At 53.3% G+C, this 19178-nt stretch overlaps 1 protein-coding gene across 3 annotated transcripts in view; it reads right to left on the bottom strand.

Annotated features, from left to right (window-relative positions):
* Ttbk1 (tau tubulin kinase 1) overlaps positions 1-15216 on the bottom strand; it is a 45251-nt gene extending 30035 nt beyond the window's left edge. For 2 of the 3 annotated variants that reach the window (XM_028887144.2, XM_028887145.2), the window contains exons 1-10: positions 14964-15216; positions 11419-11580; positions 6958-7105; positions 6348-6421; positions 5976-6116; positions 5188-5292; positions 4916-4981; positions 4248-4340; positions 4045-4170; positions 1486-1640 (exon numbers count right to left, since the gene is read on the bottom strand). In XM_028887144.2, the coding sequence (XP_028742977.1) occupies positions 1486-1640; positions 4045-4170; positions 4248-4340; positions 4916-4981; positions 5188-5292; positions 5976-6116; positions 6348-6421; positions 6958-7105; positions 11419-11526 (1016 nt within the window). In that variant the 5' untranslated portion in view covers positions 11527-11580; positions 14964-15216. The remainder of the gene's footprint in view (positions 1-1485; positions 1641-4044; positions 4171-4247; positions 4341-4915; positions 4982-5187; positions 5293-5975; positions 6117-6347; positions 6422-6957; positions 7106-11418; positions 11581-14963) is intronic. The other variant, XM_028887146.2, reaches the window with a different exon arrangement.
* Between the last annotated feature and the right edge of the window lie 3962 nt (positions 15217-19178).

Here is a 19178-nt window from a genome sequence, read left to right as displayed (position 1 = left end):
TTCCCAGAGATCTGCCTGCCTCTGCCTCCTGAGCACTGAGATCACACCTAGCCCTCACCCTGTTTTTTGAGATAAGGTCTCTCAGTGAACCTGGAACTTCTATTTCAGCTAGACTGACTGGCCAGCTAGCCCCCAGGATCCACTGAGGTAAGGTTCTCTTGTGCATCAGGCTGGCTGGGCTGCAAGCTTCCCGGGGGCTCTCTGGCCCTGCCTCCCATCTCACCATAGGGACACACGGATTACAGGGACACAATACTGTGTCCCCTTATGTGGGTTCTGGGAACCCTAACGCAGGTCCTCATGATTGAGCTGAGAGTGCTTTTTATCCACTGAGCCACATTTCCCAGGCTCCTCTCTGTTTTCAAAACAAGGTCTCCCTGTGTAGTCCAGGCTAGTCTCAAACTCATAATCCTCCTGCCTCATCCTTCCAAAAATGCTGGAAGTAGGTATGTACCATCATACCCCACTTCCCCGAGCAGCCTCAGCACAGAATTGGGCCATTGTGGTGTGCCAGCAATTTCTATGACATCTTCCTCCCAAAGGTGGCCCTGGGTTAGGTGATGTGATGGCTATTCTTGGTTATCAACTTGACTACATCCGCATTTAACTAAAACCCAAATGGCTGGACATACTTGTGAGGGAGTTTTCTTAATTAAATAATTTAAAGTGGGAAGATCCATTTCTAATCTGGATCTTTAAAGTGGAAAGCTACACCTTTAATCCAGATCTTTCAAAATCTGAAGACCCACTTTTAATCTGGGCACGCCTGCCGGAAGCCTACATACAGGACACGGAAGAAGGCAGCTTGCTCTCTTTGCTGCTTGCTCTGGCTCTCCCTGGCAAGTCCATTCCTTCACTGGCCTGAGAGTCTACTTCTTCAGGATCCTGATGTATACTGAAGACCAGCTGAGACATTCAGCCTCAGAGGCTGAACAACTACCAATTCTTGGACCTTCCATTGATAGACAGCCATTGTTGGATTAGCGGATCACAGCCTATAAGTTATTCTAATAAATACATTCATTCTATCAGTTCTGGTCCCCTAGAGAATCCTGGCTAGTAGAGGTGGGAACACTTCTTAGTCAGGAGCCTCCCCAGGTACCCTTCCACATGCCCCACATGGTTCGGAAACTATTTCCCCAAATCAGCTGAGGCCCTGTAAAGACAGGAACCAATGTCTCCCTGAGCCCCTGCAGCGTGGATGATGTAAGACATACATGTTCGTTATTTACAGTGAGAAAGGCAGACTGTGGGGTTCAAGTTGATTCACCAGGATTTCTTCCTTAGTCAAAAGCCCTAAATGAAGAAGGTACCCACTCCATGCTTAGATTCAAGGTAGACTGTGATAGGACAGCCAAGCATCCAGCATGAAGATACAACTAGGGGGGGTCCAAGGAGGATGAGAGGGCTGGCTTCTGGGGTGAGGGCTCCAGGTGAGGGTCACTGATCACCCCACCCTCCCTGATTGCCCCCACTCAGACTCACCCGAACATGGCTGCCGTCTGCCGGGTGTTCTGCTGGGGTGGGGTGGAGGTGCTTGTGGACAGGAGGGCGTCGGTGCCCGCCTTCTCCCAGTCAAAGGCCTCGTTCTCAGCAATGCCCCGCTCCTTCATGCTGTTCTCAAACACCGACATGATCAACTGCAGGAGGATAGAGGGGTGACCCCAGGGCCGGCCAGGTGGAAGGGGCAATAGCGGGGATTGCAGCGGGGGAAATGGGGGCTTCCGGGCCAGGGATGGGCCGAGAGGGGGCACTGGAAGGACAAGTGCTCTTTAAATGGAAACACAGCACAAAGCAGTATGCAAATTCTCCTCTTGGATTAAGCCCCACCAGATGGGCGCTAGTCCTCCGAGACCTGTCCTTTGAGGACAGTCTCCAGACTCTGCTGCCATCTGAACAGGCACATCAGTGGCCCTGAACCCCTGGGTTCCCTCATGGTCTTAGGACTCTGCAGGCTGCTGCCTCAGATGGGTGCCTCTCTCACATCCTCTCCTGGCTCCTGACTCACTCCCATACAGTTCCCCTCTCACTGGGCACAGAGCATCCATTTTGCATCACTTCTTACATGCTTCCCTGCCAATTCTACACCTCCAGCCGACATCACAGGGCTCAATAGGTAGGTGTTCATAACTGCGTGGACCAAGGGACTCAATGAGGCTGAGCCAGGACGAGGAGTCGGGGGTCAGCCCCACCAGCAGCTGGGATGTCGGGTTCAAGAGGTAGCAGGTGGCTTCAAGACCTCTGAGAAGCCCCAGCCATTCAGCGTTGGGCTGGCGCTCTTCAGAGCCCGGGGAAGGCACTCTGATGACAGGGCCCTTGCTTCAATGTCTGCTGCTGTGAGATGGACACTCCCCAACCCCCTCACTGTGCAGCACTGTGCCTCATCCAGAGTGGCTTCTGGGCAAACACTGATGATATGTCTCTACATTCTCCCAATGGTATGCTAGGTCCCATGAGGTGTGGTGACGGAGCTATGGGGAAAGCATTAGACCTGGAGTCAGTGTCCTTCACCACAGTGATGTATATGAGGATGGTGCCATGAAGTTATTGAGAAGCTGGAAAACTCCTATCACCTGGTCATGTGACATTGTAGAACATTAATCCAGTGTGTGGTGGTGCTGGTTTCATCAGTCATGTGATTATGCAGTACATAACACTATGTGTTTGATTTTGGTTTTTGTGTTTATTTTATTTAAAAAATTATGTGTATGTATGTGTGTGAGGGGGTGTTATACACATGAATGCAGGTGCCTGTGGGTGCCAGAAGATGGCGCCAGGTCCCCTGGAGCTAGAGTTACATGTGGTTGTGAAACTCCTGACATGGTGCTGGGAATTGAACTTGGGTCCACTGCAAGATCAGCACGTGCTGTTGACTGAAAAAGCATTTCCCTAGCCCTGATCTTTGTTGTTGTTGAGAGAGAGTCTCCCTATGCAGCCCAGGCTGACCTCAAATTCGTGATGCTCCTGCCTGTGCCTCATGAGTTCTGGGATTGCAGGTGTGAATCACCACACCTGGCCAATTACTTTTTAAATCACTATTTAGAACATACACCCTCTACTTACGAAGGGAAGTTTACTGAGGTTGCTTATGTGACTGTTAGTGGAAGGAAGGTCTGCTTGCTTAGCATGCAGGAAGCTCTGGGTTCAACCTCAGGCACGGTAAATCACGGGGCATGGTGGCACATGTCTAAAATCCAGCGCTTGGGAGGTGGAGGCAGGAGGGTCAGAAGTTCAAGGTTATCTCCAGCTACATATTGAGTTTGAGGACAGCTGGTCTACATGAATCCCTGTCTCGAGAACAACAGAAGCTGTAATCTGCTACAGCATGCGATGTTAGGCCAGGAGAAGCTTGAGAGTCTCAGGTGCACTGCGTCTCTTGTCTGGATCATGATCTGATCTTGTCTGCCACACTGTAGGGCAGGGTTGATGAAGGGGAGGGCCTGTCCAGGTTTGGGAAGTGAGCTCTACAAAGGCTACACAGTGAGATGCTAAGGACAGTCTGCCCCGTCACTAAGCAACGTATAACCCTCTGAGCCCAGCCCCGCTCTTAACCATGACGTCTGTCTAATCTCAGGTTCCCATCTCTGAACAATCATCCCAGTTAGCTTCCTGCAGAGTTCCGCTGTCAAACATCATATCATGGTCCTTCCCCTACCCAGGCTCTCACTATGTACCCCAGCTGGCCTGGAACTCTCTATGCAGAGCAGAGACCAGGCTATCCTCAAACTCACAGAGACATCCACCCCCACCCCCACCCCCACCCCAAGTGCTAGAATTAAAGGTGTGTATGATCATGCCCCTGCCTCAGACCCTTATTTTGAAGCTTGAATGTGGTAACACAAGAACAGTACTTATGCTGTGGAGGGTCAGCTCTTGAGAAATCTTAGCAGTGACTGCGGTTTGCAAGGGCAAGAACAGTCTGGTATAGTTAGAAGTCCAAGGGGCAGATGCAGGGGCACTGAAGTATGCCAGGCTGCGGGGGCAGGGGCAGTCACTGTTAGGGGCCAGCGACCTCTGAGTGGTGCCCCAGGCTAGGGGCCGCACCTGGTAATCAGGCTTGGTGAAGTAGTCAAGGCTGGCGATGTGGTCCAGGAAGAGATGGAACTCAGATGGCATGTGCTTCAGGAGCATCCGGTGCTCATACTTCTCCTTGATCATCCCCACCTGCTCCTGGAGGGGCATGGACACAGGAGGTAAGGCCCCAGCTGGTCCCCTCCGCCTCTTCCACCCAGCTGTGGGGGCCTCACCTTGTCCTTGATCTTCCTCCAGGGCAGCTGGCCCACTGCGAACTCTACCAACATGTAGAAGAGAGACCACAGGTCATCGTGGCGGCCCATCTCCTGAGAGGGAAGGGAGAGTCACCTTAAATTCTCAAGTCCTCCTCTGGGAAGGGGTAGTGGACCCTTTTCTGGGGACAGCTGACACTCAGACCCAGACAGACAATGCTAGGGTCTCTCTAGGGCTGTGGCTCAGCACACAGACACCACAGTAAAACGTTCTGGGTGTGGTTTTGGTTTGGTTCGGTTTGGTTTGGGTTTTTTTTTTTTTTGAGACAGGGTTTCTCTGTGTAGTTTTGGTGCCTGTCCTGGATCTCGCTCTGTAGACCAGGCTGGCCTCGAACTCACAGAGATCATCCTGCCTCTGTGATTAAAGGCATGTGCCACCACCGCCTGGCCTGAGTATGTTTTGTCTCTTAAAAAAAAAAAAAAAAAAAGGTGATTTTTCAGTGGGGAGAGGGATAATGGAGGCCCAGAAGAGAAGGACATCAGGGCAGCCAACAGGGACACCTTCCTCCATCTCCAGGCTGCAGCCACACCCCATTCTTTTCTCCCCACCTTGACATCCACAGCTCCCTCCATGCCCAGCTCTGTCTTCCTGCCCTTAGCCCTTAACTCAGGGCATGCCATCCACTCACCCGGTTCTTGTGGGCATTGACCGAGGCATAGCGAACAGTCCCCCGGAACCCGGCCACATTCCGAGGCTGCAAGGAAGAGACCACACCTCAGTCACACTGCCACCCCTACCACCACCAAGACTAACTGCCCACCTCCACCTCACCCAGGTACCAGCTGTCATGCCAGGGTTGGATAAAAGAACACCAAGCCTGCTTAGGCAGCTGCGAGGAGAAATGTCCCCATACCAGAGAGTTCTTAGAGCCCCACCACCCTGACGCCACGTGGTACTCACGGGCCGGACGTCTCCTGTAGTGTTGGTGTACTGCCGGGCCAGCCCAAAGTCCAACATGTAGCACTTTCTGTAGGTGGAGGGCAGCCGGCCCATGGCAAAGTTGGACTGTGGGAAGAGAGCAGCCGTGAGCTGGGGTCCAGCACCCCCAGACTCACTAAAGTATTGCTATGCCAGCGCTGAAGGGCCCCCAGCCCATGGATTCTTACACCCACCCAGATTCGCGTGAACATGACTGTGGACCTCAGCGACAGAGCAGGGATGACTATGCTCATTTAGAGACACTGAAGGGAAGGTCCAAGGCTGAGGACGCTTCTCTGAATCACAGAACTGGTGACAACAGCTTTGAGCGCGGCTCCGTCCTGCTCTAGATCCTCGGCTCCCAAAGGGGCAGCAGGGCTTGGTACGGCTGCCCGGCTCAGAATCAGCCGCCTGCACCTTTCTTGCTGTGTGCCCTGGGGTCGTCCACTCAGCCTTCCCACACTTCTCTTTTTACCCTTTTAAACAAGAGGATTGTACTTTCCTTTTCTAGCACCAAGACCCAAGACGGCCTCCCCTGACCTCCTCACCTCTAGACTGAAGGACTACAGAGGGTCATGGGTGAGAGATGAAGAAGGATGGACAGAGATGAGAGCTGGGCACTCAGCCTGGCATGGCCAAGAGGTGAGAACGAGGAGATGGGGTTTGGTGCGGATCAAGAAGTGTCTAGTAGAAGAGGTTCCTGAGGTTCAACCACTGGAGCGGAGCGGCCAGGCCCCACAGCAACAGGAGCGCTCAGGCACACTGCTCACCGGCTTGATGTCACGGTGCAGGAAGCCCACGGAGTGGATGGCTTCGATGGACTCCAGGATCTGCTTGCCCAGCCTCAGTGTGGTGCTTAGCGTGAAAGTGCCCCTCGGCTGGCTGCGGCGCAGGTCAGCCAGGTTCCGACCCTGGGTAGGGTGGGCGAGATGGATAAGATGGGATAGGACGGGGAAGGGGGAGGGGAAGACTCATCTCTTCCGCATCCCAGCTACCACCACTATGACAGCCTTGCCCACAAAGGGTCGTGCCTACCCTCTACCCATCCCATCAGGGACCGATGCTTCCCTTCTCCATGCCACACCCAAGTCACCCTCCAGCTCTCGGGGAGAGAGGCAGGTGGACAGGTCCCAGGGACACACCTGCAGCTGCATCACCACATAGTTGAACTTCTCATTCCTGCCACAGCCAATGAACCTGCACACGTGGTCCTTCCCTGAAGGGCACAAAAAACGAGGGCCTCCCAAGTCCCATTCCTTCCTCCTCACCAGCCAAAGACAGGGTCTGGTGTGCCCCTCTACCCCCACCCCAGCTCTCTCTCTCTCTCTCTCTCTCTCTCTCTCTCTCTCTCTCTCTCACACACACACACACACACACACACACACACACACACCCCACTTTGTTGTGCGTGGTGTGTATGTATGCCATGCCTACCTAGCGTTGATGCGGATTCTGAATTGCTTTGACCCTGGAGCCACGGAGCCACCCCTCTGGCACCCTCTCGAATCCTGTTCCCGCCCTGGTTCTGGGAATGCCTCTGTAATAGCCCTGCTCCCACCCCCCACCCCCGGTCCCGCCTTCTTTCTAACACTCTGGCCACACCGATGTCTGTAAGCCACGACACACCTCACTTGGCCATCACCAACAGTCTCCCTCATCACTCCCCGTCACTCTCCTAGCCTCTGGTCTCATCTTTCTTAGATCCTGGCTCCATCACCACTTCCTTCCCACGCCCCAGCCCCAGGGTGGTACCTTGAAGTTTTTTGAGCACAGCCACCTCCATCTTGAGGACCTGCTTAGGCTGCTGGGCTGACTCCACCTTGAGGGCCACGTTCTCCCTGGTCAGCAGGTCCATGGCCTCGTAGATCTCACCAAAGCCCCCGCCCCCGATCTTCTTCAGCTGTGGATGAGGGGAAGAATTGTACTCAGGGATCCAGCTGGGCAGTTCCTCAGCCCACCTCTGCGGACTATAGTCTCCACCGATGGGCAGGTGGTATTCTTGAAGGAGAGGACACCACACACACACACACACACACACACACACACACACACACACACGCACCCACACACGCACCCACACACGCACGTACGCGCACGCGGCACTGGACAGGGATCTGAATAGGAGCGGTATATAAGAGACACATGGCTTCAGGCAGACACGAGACTGCCCTGATGGCACAGGGGTCTAGAGATGGTGGGTCATCTGGAGAGCAGGGCCAGGGGTGTAGCTTGGTCAGCAGGGTGCTTGCTTAGCACACACGAAGCCCCAGGTTCGATCCCAGTACCACATCCACCAGGCATGGTGGTGCACACTGGGGGGAGGAGGTAAAGGTTCAGTATCAGCCTGTGCTACATAGCAGGGCTAGCCTGGGATATCTGAGTCCCTGTCTCCAAAGAAGGGGAGGGAGAGGAGGAGAGAGGGAGGAACACATGGGTAGGAGCTTAGCAAGTCAAGGCGCTTGCTACCAAGCCTGACATCCTGGGTTTGATCCCCAAGACCCACATGGAAGAAGACAGCCAACTGCCTCATGTTATCCTCTGACTTCCACACACACATCACGACACACAAAGCCACAGCACACATCAATACATGTAAAAAATAGTCATAACAGTAAAGGACAGAAGAGGAACCAGCACTGTGAGGAACGGTGAAGGTTCTTGAGGCAGGGGAGGAACACGGAAAGAGAAGGGGCAGAGGGCAGAAGGAGCAGGCAGCACCCTCTTCTGACAGAAGCTAGTGACAACAGAAACCTAACAACCAGGTGGGAAGGACCCAGCCTCTAGAGACAGCGGCCTGTCTCCAGGGAGCTCTAGCCTCGGGAGACAACAACCTAGTCCGCATCCTTCTACAGCTTGCTGCCTGCCTGTGAGCACAGAGGACAGACAGGGTAGGCGTGTGAGGGGCTCACAGACCTCACCACAGTCAGTCCCAGGCTCTGCAGCACAAGGGAGGAGGGTCACCTGACTCCCCATGGTGCACACAGCGACAGTCACAAGGCCCAGGGCCTGCCATGCTTTGGCTAGGCCACACAGCTAGCAGATAACTGGGCTGCATTTTCTCCAGCCTGCATCAGCTGGAGACAGAACCTACCGGTGTAGGAGCCGTAGGTTACGGGATGTGGACCACTGAGCACCACAAGCGTGGATGCTGACACTCAAGCCTTTAGACTCCCTGCTGGTGGGAACACCCCTAGCGTCTGCTCCCCTGCTCCCAGCTTCCCGGGCCCCAGCTCCTCTATTGGCCTTTCCCCCAAACTGAACATCCTTTACTTCTCTCCCCATCCCTAGGGAGGGGGCTGGATGCTGGCATTCACTCAGCCAGCATCCTTTCCTTCTGCTCTGTGATGAGGGCATTCTCATCCACTGGCCACAGTGACTAGGCCCCTCACAATCCCACGTGGATTGGGGATCCACAAAAAGTGGGGTTGGAGAGATGGCTCGGCCGTTGAAGGCAAGGCTCGCAACCAAAAGATAAAGTGATGAACTTTTGGGCCAAAGAGAAAAACTCAGTCTAGAATTACGAATGTATTACTCTCTGTAACAATGCGTCATAAAAATGCAATTTTTAGTTCCCTGTTATAGAAGGAGGTGTCATGAGACAAAAGTGCCCAGGGCCCATGAATGTCACAAGGCGCCCCTGCTCAAAGCCCCTTAAGAGAACACCCTTTGGACCCTTAGCAGGCCCAGTTTCTCTGCTTCTGTGTGTTTTAACGATCCCAACCCCCATTGAGGGACCTCCCTAAACCAGAGAAGAAACACAACACAAGAGAGCCTCGGTTTATTTGGCGCAGACACCCTTTTCTTGGCCCAACTCTGGACAACCTAAGGTTATCTAGGTTTTGTAAACTTTTTGAGTCTCCACTTTTTCTCCTCAGTAAGAGTTGGATTGAGCTGGTGGCGGTGGCACACGCCTTTAATCCCAGCACTCGGGAGGCAGAGCCAGGCGGATCTCTGTGAATTCGAAGCCAGCTTGATCTACAGAGCGAAATCCAGGATAGGCACCAAAACTACACAGAGAAACCCTGTCTCAAAAAATGAGAGAGAGAGAGAGAGAGAGAGAGAGAGAGAGAGAGAGAGAGTCGGATTGAAACAGGTCATAAAGATCTTTCACCCCTAAGGCCCCAAGTCTCACATGGGCTGATATTCTTACTGATTGTATTCATGTGGCAGACAGACCTCAGCCTGTCTTCTGATCACGAAACTGGCAAGTTAGCTGACCACACCTATGAAACAGGTGTGCTGGTCACTGCCGTATCTAACATCAATTCCTGAAATAACCTCCAGAGGACACCTTCACAGCCTCTGAGAACAAGAAAGGCACAGAGCGGCTGGAGAGATGGCTCGGTGGTTAAGAGCACCGGTGTTCTTCCAGAGGACCCAAGTTCAATTCCCAGCACCCACATGACAGCTCACAACTGTCTGTAACTCCAAGATCTGACATCTCACACAGATACACATGCAGGCAAAACACCAATGCACATAAAACAAATAAGTTATCTTTAAAGAGGTACAGCACAAACACTAGGATTTTTATCGCTGTTGTTTGCTATGCTGCTTGCAAGGACCACCCCTCAAGAACGACTTACTGTTTTTATTTTATTTTATTTTATTTTATTTTGTAGCACAAAGGAATTTATTTATAACTTCCTATTTTTAAATATTCCTCCTTGATCGCTGACCCCGTTTCTCCTGGCTGCAGCCCCCTCTCTGGTCCGTGATTCCCGGTTCCCACAATCACACATCAGTCCCATCCCTGCCCGAAAATGGCTGCATCCAGCACCTGGTCTCTAGCTCTCCAGGGGCAGGACAGTCCAGGTCTGGCATACTCGCCCTCCCCCCAGCCCCCGCCACTCCCTCTGCCATCTCTCTCCCCGCACACTCCCATCCCTCTTCCACAGAGCACAACAAGGTCTTTAGTCTAAACTCAGTGTGTGTGAACAGTCTTTTTCTTGCCTTTCAGTACAAATGTTATTCAGCCTCCCATCTGCCAGACACCAAGCTCGTGTGCCAGGGACCCGGGGGTCTTGAAGGAGGGCTTCTCACTTTGCCAAACACCCCTTCCTTTTATGGCTGCCCCGGCTCCTCCTGCATTTCTGTCCAGTTACTTTCTCAGGAATCCCGCTTCAGGGGCCCTAAGACTCTCCTAACACCCCCGCTCCCAATTCCTGAAAATGCTACTTTGCCTCTCTCCTTGGACCTCTAGGGGACCTGCGCGGCCGGGGGACTGTTGCCATGGAGATCCGCCGGCACCCAGGCCCCACCCTCCTCTCCAACCCAGCATCCCTAGTAAGCTGAACCTCACCACACCAAAGCCCAGGGACGCGCGCACGCGGACACCACAACTGCACACGGTGAAAACATCTGACCTCCATAGTTCTTTCTTCCCCTCTGGATCCCCATTTCTGTGCATACCCCACACAGCCGCACACACTTTTCCCACACTATACCATCCTACATCATCCCACCCTACAATAAAGAGGACACCAGGGTGCTTTAAAACGATGGAGAAAAAAAGGATTTGGACGAGGCTGACTGACCGTAGGTCTGGTTCCCCAGACACAATCACTGTCCCGACCCTTACAGTGTCCCTCTCCCACCCAGAATATCATCTCCCCCCGCCCCCCACCCCGCCACGAATAAACTCGGACTACAACTCCCAGCAGGCCAAGGAGCCCGAAGTCCTGGGTTAGAGGAACAGGGCACGCTGGGAGATGGAGTCTCGGCGTGTTGCACCTGCCGCAGGAACCCGGGAAGGGAGGAGGGTGGATGGAGAAGATGGAGTGCGGATGCGGTGGGAGCAGCCCGCAGGGCCTCTTTCCCCAGACCCAAGCCTTTCCGTCCTCTGCGGAAGCGGAGGAACACATGCTCACTCAATGTCCTTCCCCAAGGTGCGGCAGAGAAGGAGCCCCCTCCCCCACCCCCCTCCTCCGCACCCGGCTCTGCAGCTCGCACCTAGACATCCAACTAGGAGTTGTTCAGGCTGAGCTGGACCAGCGCGACCTAGCCCGGGAAGGGGTGAGAGGGAGCCGGGTTGGAGAGAGGGTCCCGGGAGAATGTGTGGGCAAAAATAACATTTGAGCGGCATGCAAACGAGCTCGAGGACACCTCCCACTTAGGGTAAGGGCTCCAAGGGCACCCGTCTTAGGGAGTCTCCAGATCTCTTCGGCTCCTTTCCCAGACCCCTCCCGCTGCCCAGCTAGGTCACTCACTCACCACCTTCCAGCGATCTTTGACCACGTAGTTGGCCGGCAGGATGTCGGCCTGCTCCCCTCCCCCACTCATGTTGGTTTCGTCCTTAAGAGCAGCCGCTAGGCACTGCATCCGCCAGCCGGAGGGAGGGGTGTCCGCAGGGCCTGCCCTTGGTGGGCCATCTACCTGGGAGAGTGAGGAAGGGCAGTGAACAGCCTGGCTGCCACCCTAGACCACCTGACAGCTGGGGAAAGGCACCCCATCCCCATCCTGCTGGCAGGCATCCTTCCCAAGCCGGGGTGGGGTGGAGGGGGGGGGGGCTCTGATGCTCAAGGAGTTACTGGGAGAAATACTCCTGGTGATGGAGGTCAGTGGAAGGGAGGTAATATAAACCACAAATGGGAGGTGTGAAAATCAGCAACAGGACACACACACAGGATGAAAACAGGAGAGGGCAGTGATGTGTGAATAAGCCATGGGGAAAACGTTTACCATAGAGACATTCCAAAGGCAGGAGGGGAAGATGCGCTAGCCAGGGGGCAATCCTAGGCGGAGACCCAAGAATGACAAGCCTGAGTCACTCACTACCTGCCGCCCCAGTCATCCACACCTAGCCTGTGCCACACAACTCCTGTGGAGATGTGCTTTGCCGGCTGGCGGAGAGGGAAGACCTGCTGAGCATGGGTAAGCCATGGGATACCCTCATCAGAGTGGCCACCCAGCCAACCAGAGAGATGTGACCATCAAGAAAAACAAGGACATGCACAACAGCCCCTTGAGGGTGGCATGGAGGCAGCTGGATTGTTGAGAGGTGACCACCACCCTCAGTGGACGCTGGCCCCGCTGGCAGCCACAAGACTGGGAAGCCAGGGTGTGTGCCAACGGTGAACACAAGACCACGGACTCAAGCCTTGGTTTTCAGAGGGATGGTACCCCAGGGTCTACTCCACGAGGGCCAAACTGAACTGGGGGAGAGCAGAGCAGTGGGTGCTGTCTGAGGGAAGGCAGAGAGCGGTAGAGAAGCACAGGTCTGGGCAGGCGGGGGCGAGCAAGCCCCTTTCTACCTCTGTGTGGAGCCGGCCTGGAGGATGCAGCTTCTACTGTGCTTAGGTGGATAGAAGTTGAGCGTTGGAACTAGTATCCCAACCTTCAGAGGTACTAAGACGCATGTTAACCAAAGAAACGTGTGTGTGTGTGTGTGTGTGTGTGTGTGTGTGTGTGTGCCTGTGTGTCTGTGTTCATGTACCCCTCTGTATGAGTGTACATGTCTTGCTTTGTGTGTGAATGTGTAGAGAAGGGGCCAATAAAGGTGACTTTCTGGTATTCCTGCCAAGCCAGCACAGGATTTGGAAACAGCATCTTTTCATCTCATCTTTCATCTATAGATACTTTATGTGCTCTCTGCCACACTAACCACGGCCCTGGAGAGCCACACACAGGAGTGAAGGGCGTCACTCGGCCTGGGGACTGGGCACAGGAGAGGTGGAAAGTTCTTTGTGAATGGGGTGGGACACTACAATCACTAATTGTAGCTAAACTCTTTGTAAATGGGGGGAAAGGACATTACAGGTACTCCATGGCCTGACACTCCTTGAGAGGGTTAACTTCTCAGGTCCTGTGTCTAGACATCCTGATAAGGGCAGGGTGGGTTGTAAAGGACCTGAGACATCTTCTCCAGGTCACATGTTCCCGTGGGACATGAAGAGAAAGCATTACCATTGTCACTCTTTTTAGCTTTTTTTTGAAATGACTGTCTCCTCCAATCCGTACAACGCCAGGGCTATGGGCCGTCAGGAGTTCGGAAGACAGGGACGACAAAGGCAAGATGGAAGGAAATGGGGTGGGGTTCCGGAATATAGGTCGAGGACAAGACCGAGGCAGCTGGGCATGGTACCACACACCTGTGATCCCAGCACTCTGGAGGTGGAGGCAGGAGGATGAGGGATTTGAGACTAGTCTTGGCTATACAGCAAGTTCAAGGCCAGCCTGGGCTACAAGATACACTGGCTGAAAACAATAAAACAAAACTAAACAAAAAAGACTGGAGACGCAATCAAACTTGTGTGGAGGAGACCTCAGTGGGAACTCAGCTGGAGCTTAATCCTAATGTGTAGGAGGCCACAGCCCCAGCCCGAGCCCAGCATGGGGGGAAGGAAAGAGTTAAATTCAGGCTGGGGAGTAAGCTCAGTGGTGGAGTACATGTCCAGCATGGTCAAGGCTCCAGCTTCAACTCCCAATACCACCAAAAATTAACTTTTTAATAAAAAGGGGGTTGGGAGCCTGCCAGGACAGTTCTGTGAGAAAAGGTCCTCACCATCAAGTCTGATTCCTGAGACCCATGTGAAGAACAGAGGGAACCAGACCCCTGCATCTTGTCCTCCGACCTCCACATGTGTGCCGTAGCAGGAATACACCCTCCACACGCAAAATAAATAAAATGTAATCCAAAGGGGAGGATGGAGATGTGGCAAGATATTTGCCTAACAAGTCAGTACAGGGCCCTACATACAGCTCCCAGTACTGAAAAAACAATCATTTAAAAAGTTGAACAATTGGAGGGGCCTTAGTCCTGTATGGTGGACTCTGTAGGCGGATGAGAAAAATCTGTGTGCTGCTCACACATGATACTTGGGAAAGTCTAAACGGAATGGGTGTCGGGAGTGGGGAGGGGGGGAGAACTGGTCATCCTACCCACCACCCTTCCCAGAGGATGCCTCCGTGGACCCCAGCTATCCCAGACTGGGTTGACAAGCTTCGGTGCTTGATTATTGCCCTCTGAGGTCCGTGTGTGTGTGTGTGTGTGTGTGTGAGTGTGTGTGTGTGTGTGTGTGTGTGTGTGTGTGTGTGTAGGCATGGCTGTGTGCATGCATGGCTGTGTGCATGCACGAGAATGTGGGGTAAGTGGAGAGCGAGCACCAAGTGCTTGGGAGCACATTGTGGTTTGGGAGCAGACGTGTTCGTGTGTGTGGCCATGCAAGGTGTGAGGCAGGTGTGAGTGGGAATCTCCGAGGCCAGGTAAGGAGGGAGGAGGTCATGAGGAGGATGAGAACGGGAGAGAAGAGGTGAGGGGAGTGCAGAGAACAGGGCCTGTCAGAGAGACAGGATGAGGGGAGCGGGGTAAGACAAGGGACGGGAGGAGATCGTGGTGGCAGGAACGGAGTGACCCCAAGAGACCACGGGAGGGGCTTCTGGACACAGCTGGGGAGTCAAAAGGGAGGCTGGTGGGAGGAAGGGAGGGACTGGGGAGGAGAGAGAGGGTCTGGAGACCGCTGGATGACCTGTCAGAGGTGACGGGAGAGTGAGGAGGGACATCATAGGGCGAGAGCTGGGGAGGGGGCCGCTGCGGGGGATGGGCTGGCAGGGTGGGTCTGTGCGGGGGCAGGGAGCGGCTCCAGGCCTCAGGCTGCGGCCCAGGCAGTGTAGGCCAGCGTCCCAGCTCCCGATGGCAGCCTCGGAGGCCGCAGACCGCTGCGGGATGAGAGCCGGGCCGTGGAGGTGAGCCGGGCGGGAGGCCCGATGAACCCCAGAAGGGACCCCCGGCCCGCCCGCCTGGCCCCGCCCCGCCTCACCTGCTCGGTGTCCGCTGCGGCTGCGGCTGCGGCTGCGGCGGTGAAGGCAGCGGCACGGGGCGGCGCATCCCCCGGGGCCGGGGCGGGGCGGGGCGGCTCAGTGCGGCGCTGGGCGGCCCGCTCTCTCCCGCGGCGGCGGCGGCCTCCCGACCCCGACCATCCCGGCCCGGCCCGGCCCGACCCGGATCCTCCTCGGGCGACGGCGGCGGCGGCGGCGGCGGCGGCAGCAGCAGCGGCGGAGTGGGGAGCTGCCCACAATGCACTGCGCCGCCAGCATCAGCACCAGCCCTGACATCACCGCCCCACCGCCCCAGCCTTTACATCACTGCCGTTTTTTCTGACATCACGTTCCACTCTGCCCCCCTAGACCCTGCCTGCTCACTCTCGGATGGTCCCGTAAGAGATGCCGGGTCTTCTTAACTGACCTGTGCCATTCACTTGACCACAGGCTCCTTACCTGTCTCCATCACCTTTTATTCCCCCCCCTTCCCAGATTATCCCCATTACTCATTTAGCCTCACCTGACCCCCCATTCTATCCTCCACATAGCTGTCGTACTTCCCTCTTAAGCCCGTTCCTCTACCTGTACCCATCCTCCCCATCCGTCTCTATTGTGGTCTCTTCTAACACCGTCCCACATTCGGACACACCACCCCTCACCTGGAACCCTCTCCTCATCATGTACTTCTCTCCTGGTTTACCTTCTCTTTCTTCCAACTGCTGACACACTCTGTCATTGTTTCTTATTGATTACCAAATAAGATACACACTCTTTATTGTGACATTAAAAACTCTTTCCAACGTGAGCCCATAAGGCTATTACTCTTCTGACAGATGGGATTGCTCAATATTCTCTGAATATACTCTGCGCCCTGCCTCTCTCGGCTCCTTCTCCCATTGCTTATATCCTCAACAAATGCAGAGGGAGCATCCTCAACAATAATAACAGTAGCCACACCTGCCAGACACATTAGCTCATCTGCTCTCTCTAAGCGCCCTGTGGAGCAAGGGCACTCACTGTGCGGGCATAGTGACCCGAGTTTGGATCCCAGAACCCGTGGGAAAAGCCAGGAACTGTGGTGCATGGCTCCAAACCCAGCACGGGGAAGCAGACAGGTGAATCCTCCAAGCTTGTTGGCCGATTTCTCTCCAGATTCAGTGAAAGAAGACACCCTATCACGAAGCAATCAAAGAGGAGAGTCCTCTGGCCTCCACATATGTGAGTGCACAGTCACATGCGTGTGCACACACAGCTGGGAAGATGGCTGAGTGGGCAGTGTTTGCCTCAGAGGCCCGACAACCTAAGTTCTAACCCTAGACCACCAAAAGTTGTCTTCTGACCACCACATATGCACTAAAGCATGTATGCAACCTAGCACACACACTCCCACACTCATCACGCACACACAATACTAATAACAACAATAATACACTTTTAAAAATGAAATCATGACACTTTTAGGAATGTGGATGCCACTGGAAATCATTATGTTAAGTGAAGACTGAAAAAGACAACTGCTTCATGTTTTCTACCAAATGCAGGACTTCGGCTGGCAGTGTGTAAAGGAGCCTGTGGCCACATATACACACAGAGACACAGATACACACAGAGACACAGATACACACACAGACACAGATACACACACAAATACAGACACACAGATACACACAGACCCACATTTAACAGAGCTACACACACTCACACAGAGATATACACACACTCACACTACACACACAGGAGAGACAGAGAGAAACAGAGAGACGGGAAGAGAATGGAGAGTGAGAGAAGGAGGATGGAGACCAGTGAGCTGGGCACACTTTTAATCCAGCACTGGGGAGGCAGATGCAGACAGATGTCTGTGTGTTCAAGACCAGCTTGATCTACACATGAGTTCCAGACCAGCCAGCGCGGCAGAGTGAGACACTGTCTTTTAAAAAAAAGTCTCTACGCCTCATAGCTCAGGTGGTAGGATGCCTGCTTTGCATGCTCAAGGTCCCGGGGGAACATGCCTGATCCTCTGCTTTCCAGATCATCTACATTTCGTAACATGTTCAATTTTTCTTGTAACTTTCAAAGTATGAAATAATTACAACTGTTTTAATGCTCTTATCTATTAACCTCTTTTTCTGGGTAATTTAATTTTAATTTATCTTCTATTAGTCATATATTTTTCTGTTTATTTCTATACTTAGCATTTTTTTTCAACCTTTAAAATTAAATAAATAAATAAAACAAAAGTCCAGGGTCTTGGGGCTGGAGGGTGGGTTCAGTGGTTAGGTTGGGCTGGAGGGTTCAGTGGTTAGGTTGGGGCTGGAGGGCTCAGTGGTCAGGCGGGGCTGGAGGGTGGGCTCAGTGGTCAGGAGCTGCTGCTCAGGTTTTGTTGCTGCTGTTTGGGGTTGGTTTTCTTGTTTGTTCTTCTGTTGTTGTTACCAGCTGTTTTTATTTGAGATGTTTTTTCATCCATTCATCTCTTACGGGGCGCGTGGGTCGCTTCCTGCTTGTCCACTGTGCATAGCACTGAAAAGAATATGAGGTGCACGTGTTGCTTATAATTTCTGATTTAAATGCCTTTTAAAAAGATTTTGTTTATTTATTTTATGCGTACGGCTATTTCGTCTGCATGTAAGTCTGTGCAGACTCATGGTGCCCAAGGGAAACCAGGACCAAATCCCTGGAACTGGAGTCTCAGGCAGTCGTGAGCCACCACTCGGGTTCTGGGGATCGAACCCTGGTCCTCTGGAAGAGCAGCCAGTGTGCATACTGCTGGGCCATCTCTCCAGCCTATTGATTTAAATTCTTTAGTACACACACCCACAGCTTTGATCCCCGGACCATATGGAGTTCCTTTTGAATCCTCTGAGAAGCCTCAGGCCTTCTTCATAGTTTCTAAGTCATAGCTTCCGGGCCCTCATGACCCAGCCGACACTTCTCTGTGGTTTTGGTGTAATTTTTCAGTTGTTGCTTTGTTACTGTTATTGTTTAAAACAAGGCCTCATGGAGCCCAGGCTGGCCTCAGACATTCTATGTAGCTGAGGCTGGCCTTGAGCTCCTGGTCCTTCTGCCTCTATCTCTCAAGGCAGAGATTATAGGCATGTGCCACCACACCTGGCTCACAATTTTCTTTTAATAAAATTCATTCTAACAGATGAGCTGATGTTCTGTTTTTAACTTATTTTTAATTTTTATTTATTTATTCATTATGTGCATGGATATTTCATCTGTGTATATGACTGAGTACCATATGCATGCCTGGTGCTGGCAGAGGTCAAAAGCAGGTGTTGGATTCCCTGGAACTGGAGCTGCCCTATGGCTGCTGGGAACCAACTCCTGTCCTGTGCAGGAGCAGCCAATGCTCTCCACTGCTGAGCCGGCTCTCCAGCCCCGACCTAGTGCTTTTTAATTGGGTGTCAAACACTGTGAACCAGCCTCATGGATTTCTCACTCTGCCGTGTGTGTGTGTGTGTGTGTGTGTGTGTGTGTGTGTGTGGTGTGTGTGGTGTGTATGTGTGTATGTGTGATGTGTGTGTGTGTGTGTGTGGTGTGTATGTGTGGTGTGGTGTATGTGTGTGGTGTGTGTGTGTGTGGTGTGTGGTGTGTGTGGTGTGTGTGTGTGATGTGTGTGGTGTGTGTGTGTGGTGTGGTGTGTATGTGTGTGGTGTGTGTATATGTGGTGTGTGTGGTATGTGTGTATGTGGTGTGTGTGGTGTGTGTGTGTGGTGTGTGTGTGTGTGTGGTGTGTGTGTGTGGTGTGGTGTGTATGTGTGTGGTGTGTGGTATGTGGTGTGTGTGTGTGTGTGGTGTGTGTGTGTGTGGTGTGGTGTGTATGTGTGTGGTGTGTGGTATGTGGTATGTGTGTGTGTGGTGTGTGTGTATGTGGTGTGTGTGGTGTGTATGTGTGTGTGGTGTGTGTGTGTGTGTGGTGTGTGTGTGGGGTGTGTGTGTGTATGTGTGTGTGGTGTGTATGGGGTGTGTGTGTGTGTGTATGTGTGTGTGGTGTGTGTGTGGTGTGGTGTGTATGTGTGGTGTGTGTGTATGTGTGGTGTGTGGTATGTATGGTGTGTGTGTGTGTGGTGTGTGGTGTGTAGGTGTGTATGTGTGTGGTGTGTGTGGTGTGTGTGTGTATGTGGTGTGTGTGTGTGGTGTGTGTGTGTGTATGTGTGTGTGGTGTGTGTGGTGTGTGTGTGTATGTGGTGTGTGTGGTGTGTGTGTATGTG

The sequence above is a fragment of the Peromyscus leucopus genome, chromosome 16_21, assembly GCF_004664715.2.
Source record: "Peromyscus leucopus breed LL Stock chromosome 16_21, UCI_PerLeu_2.1, whole genome shotgun sequence".
NCBI lineage: Eukaryota > Metazoa > Chordata > Mammalia > Rodentia > Cricetidae > Peromyscus > Peromyscus leucopus.
This window is presented reverse-complemented; position numbering and strand designations above follow the sequence as displayed.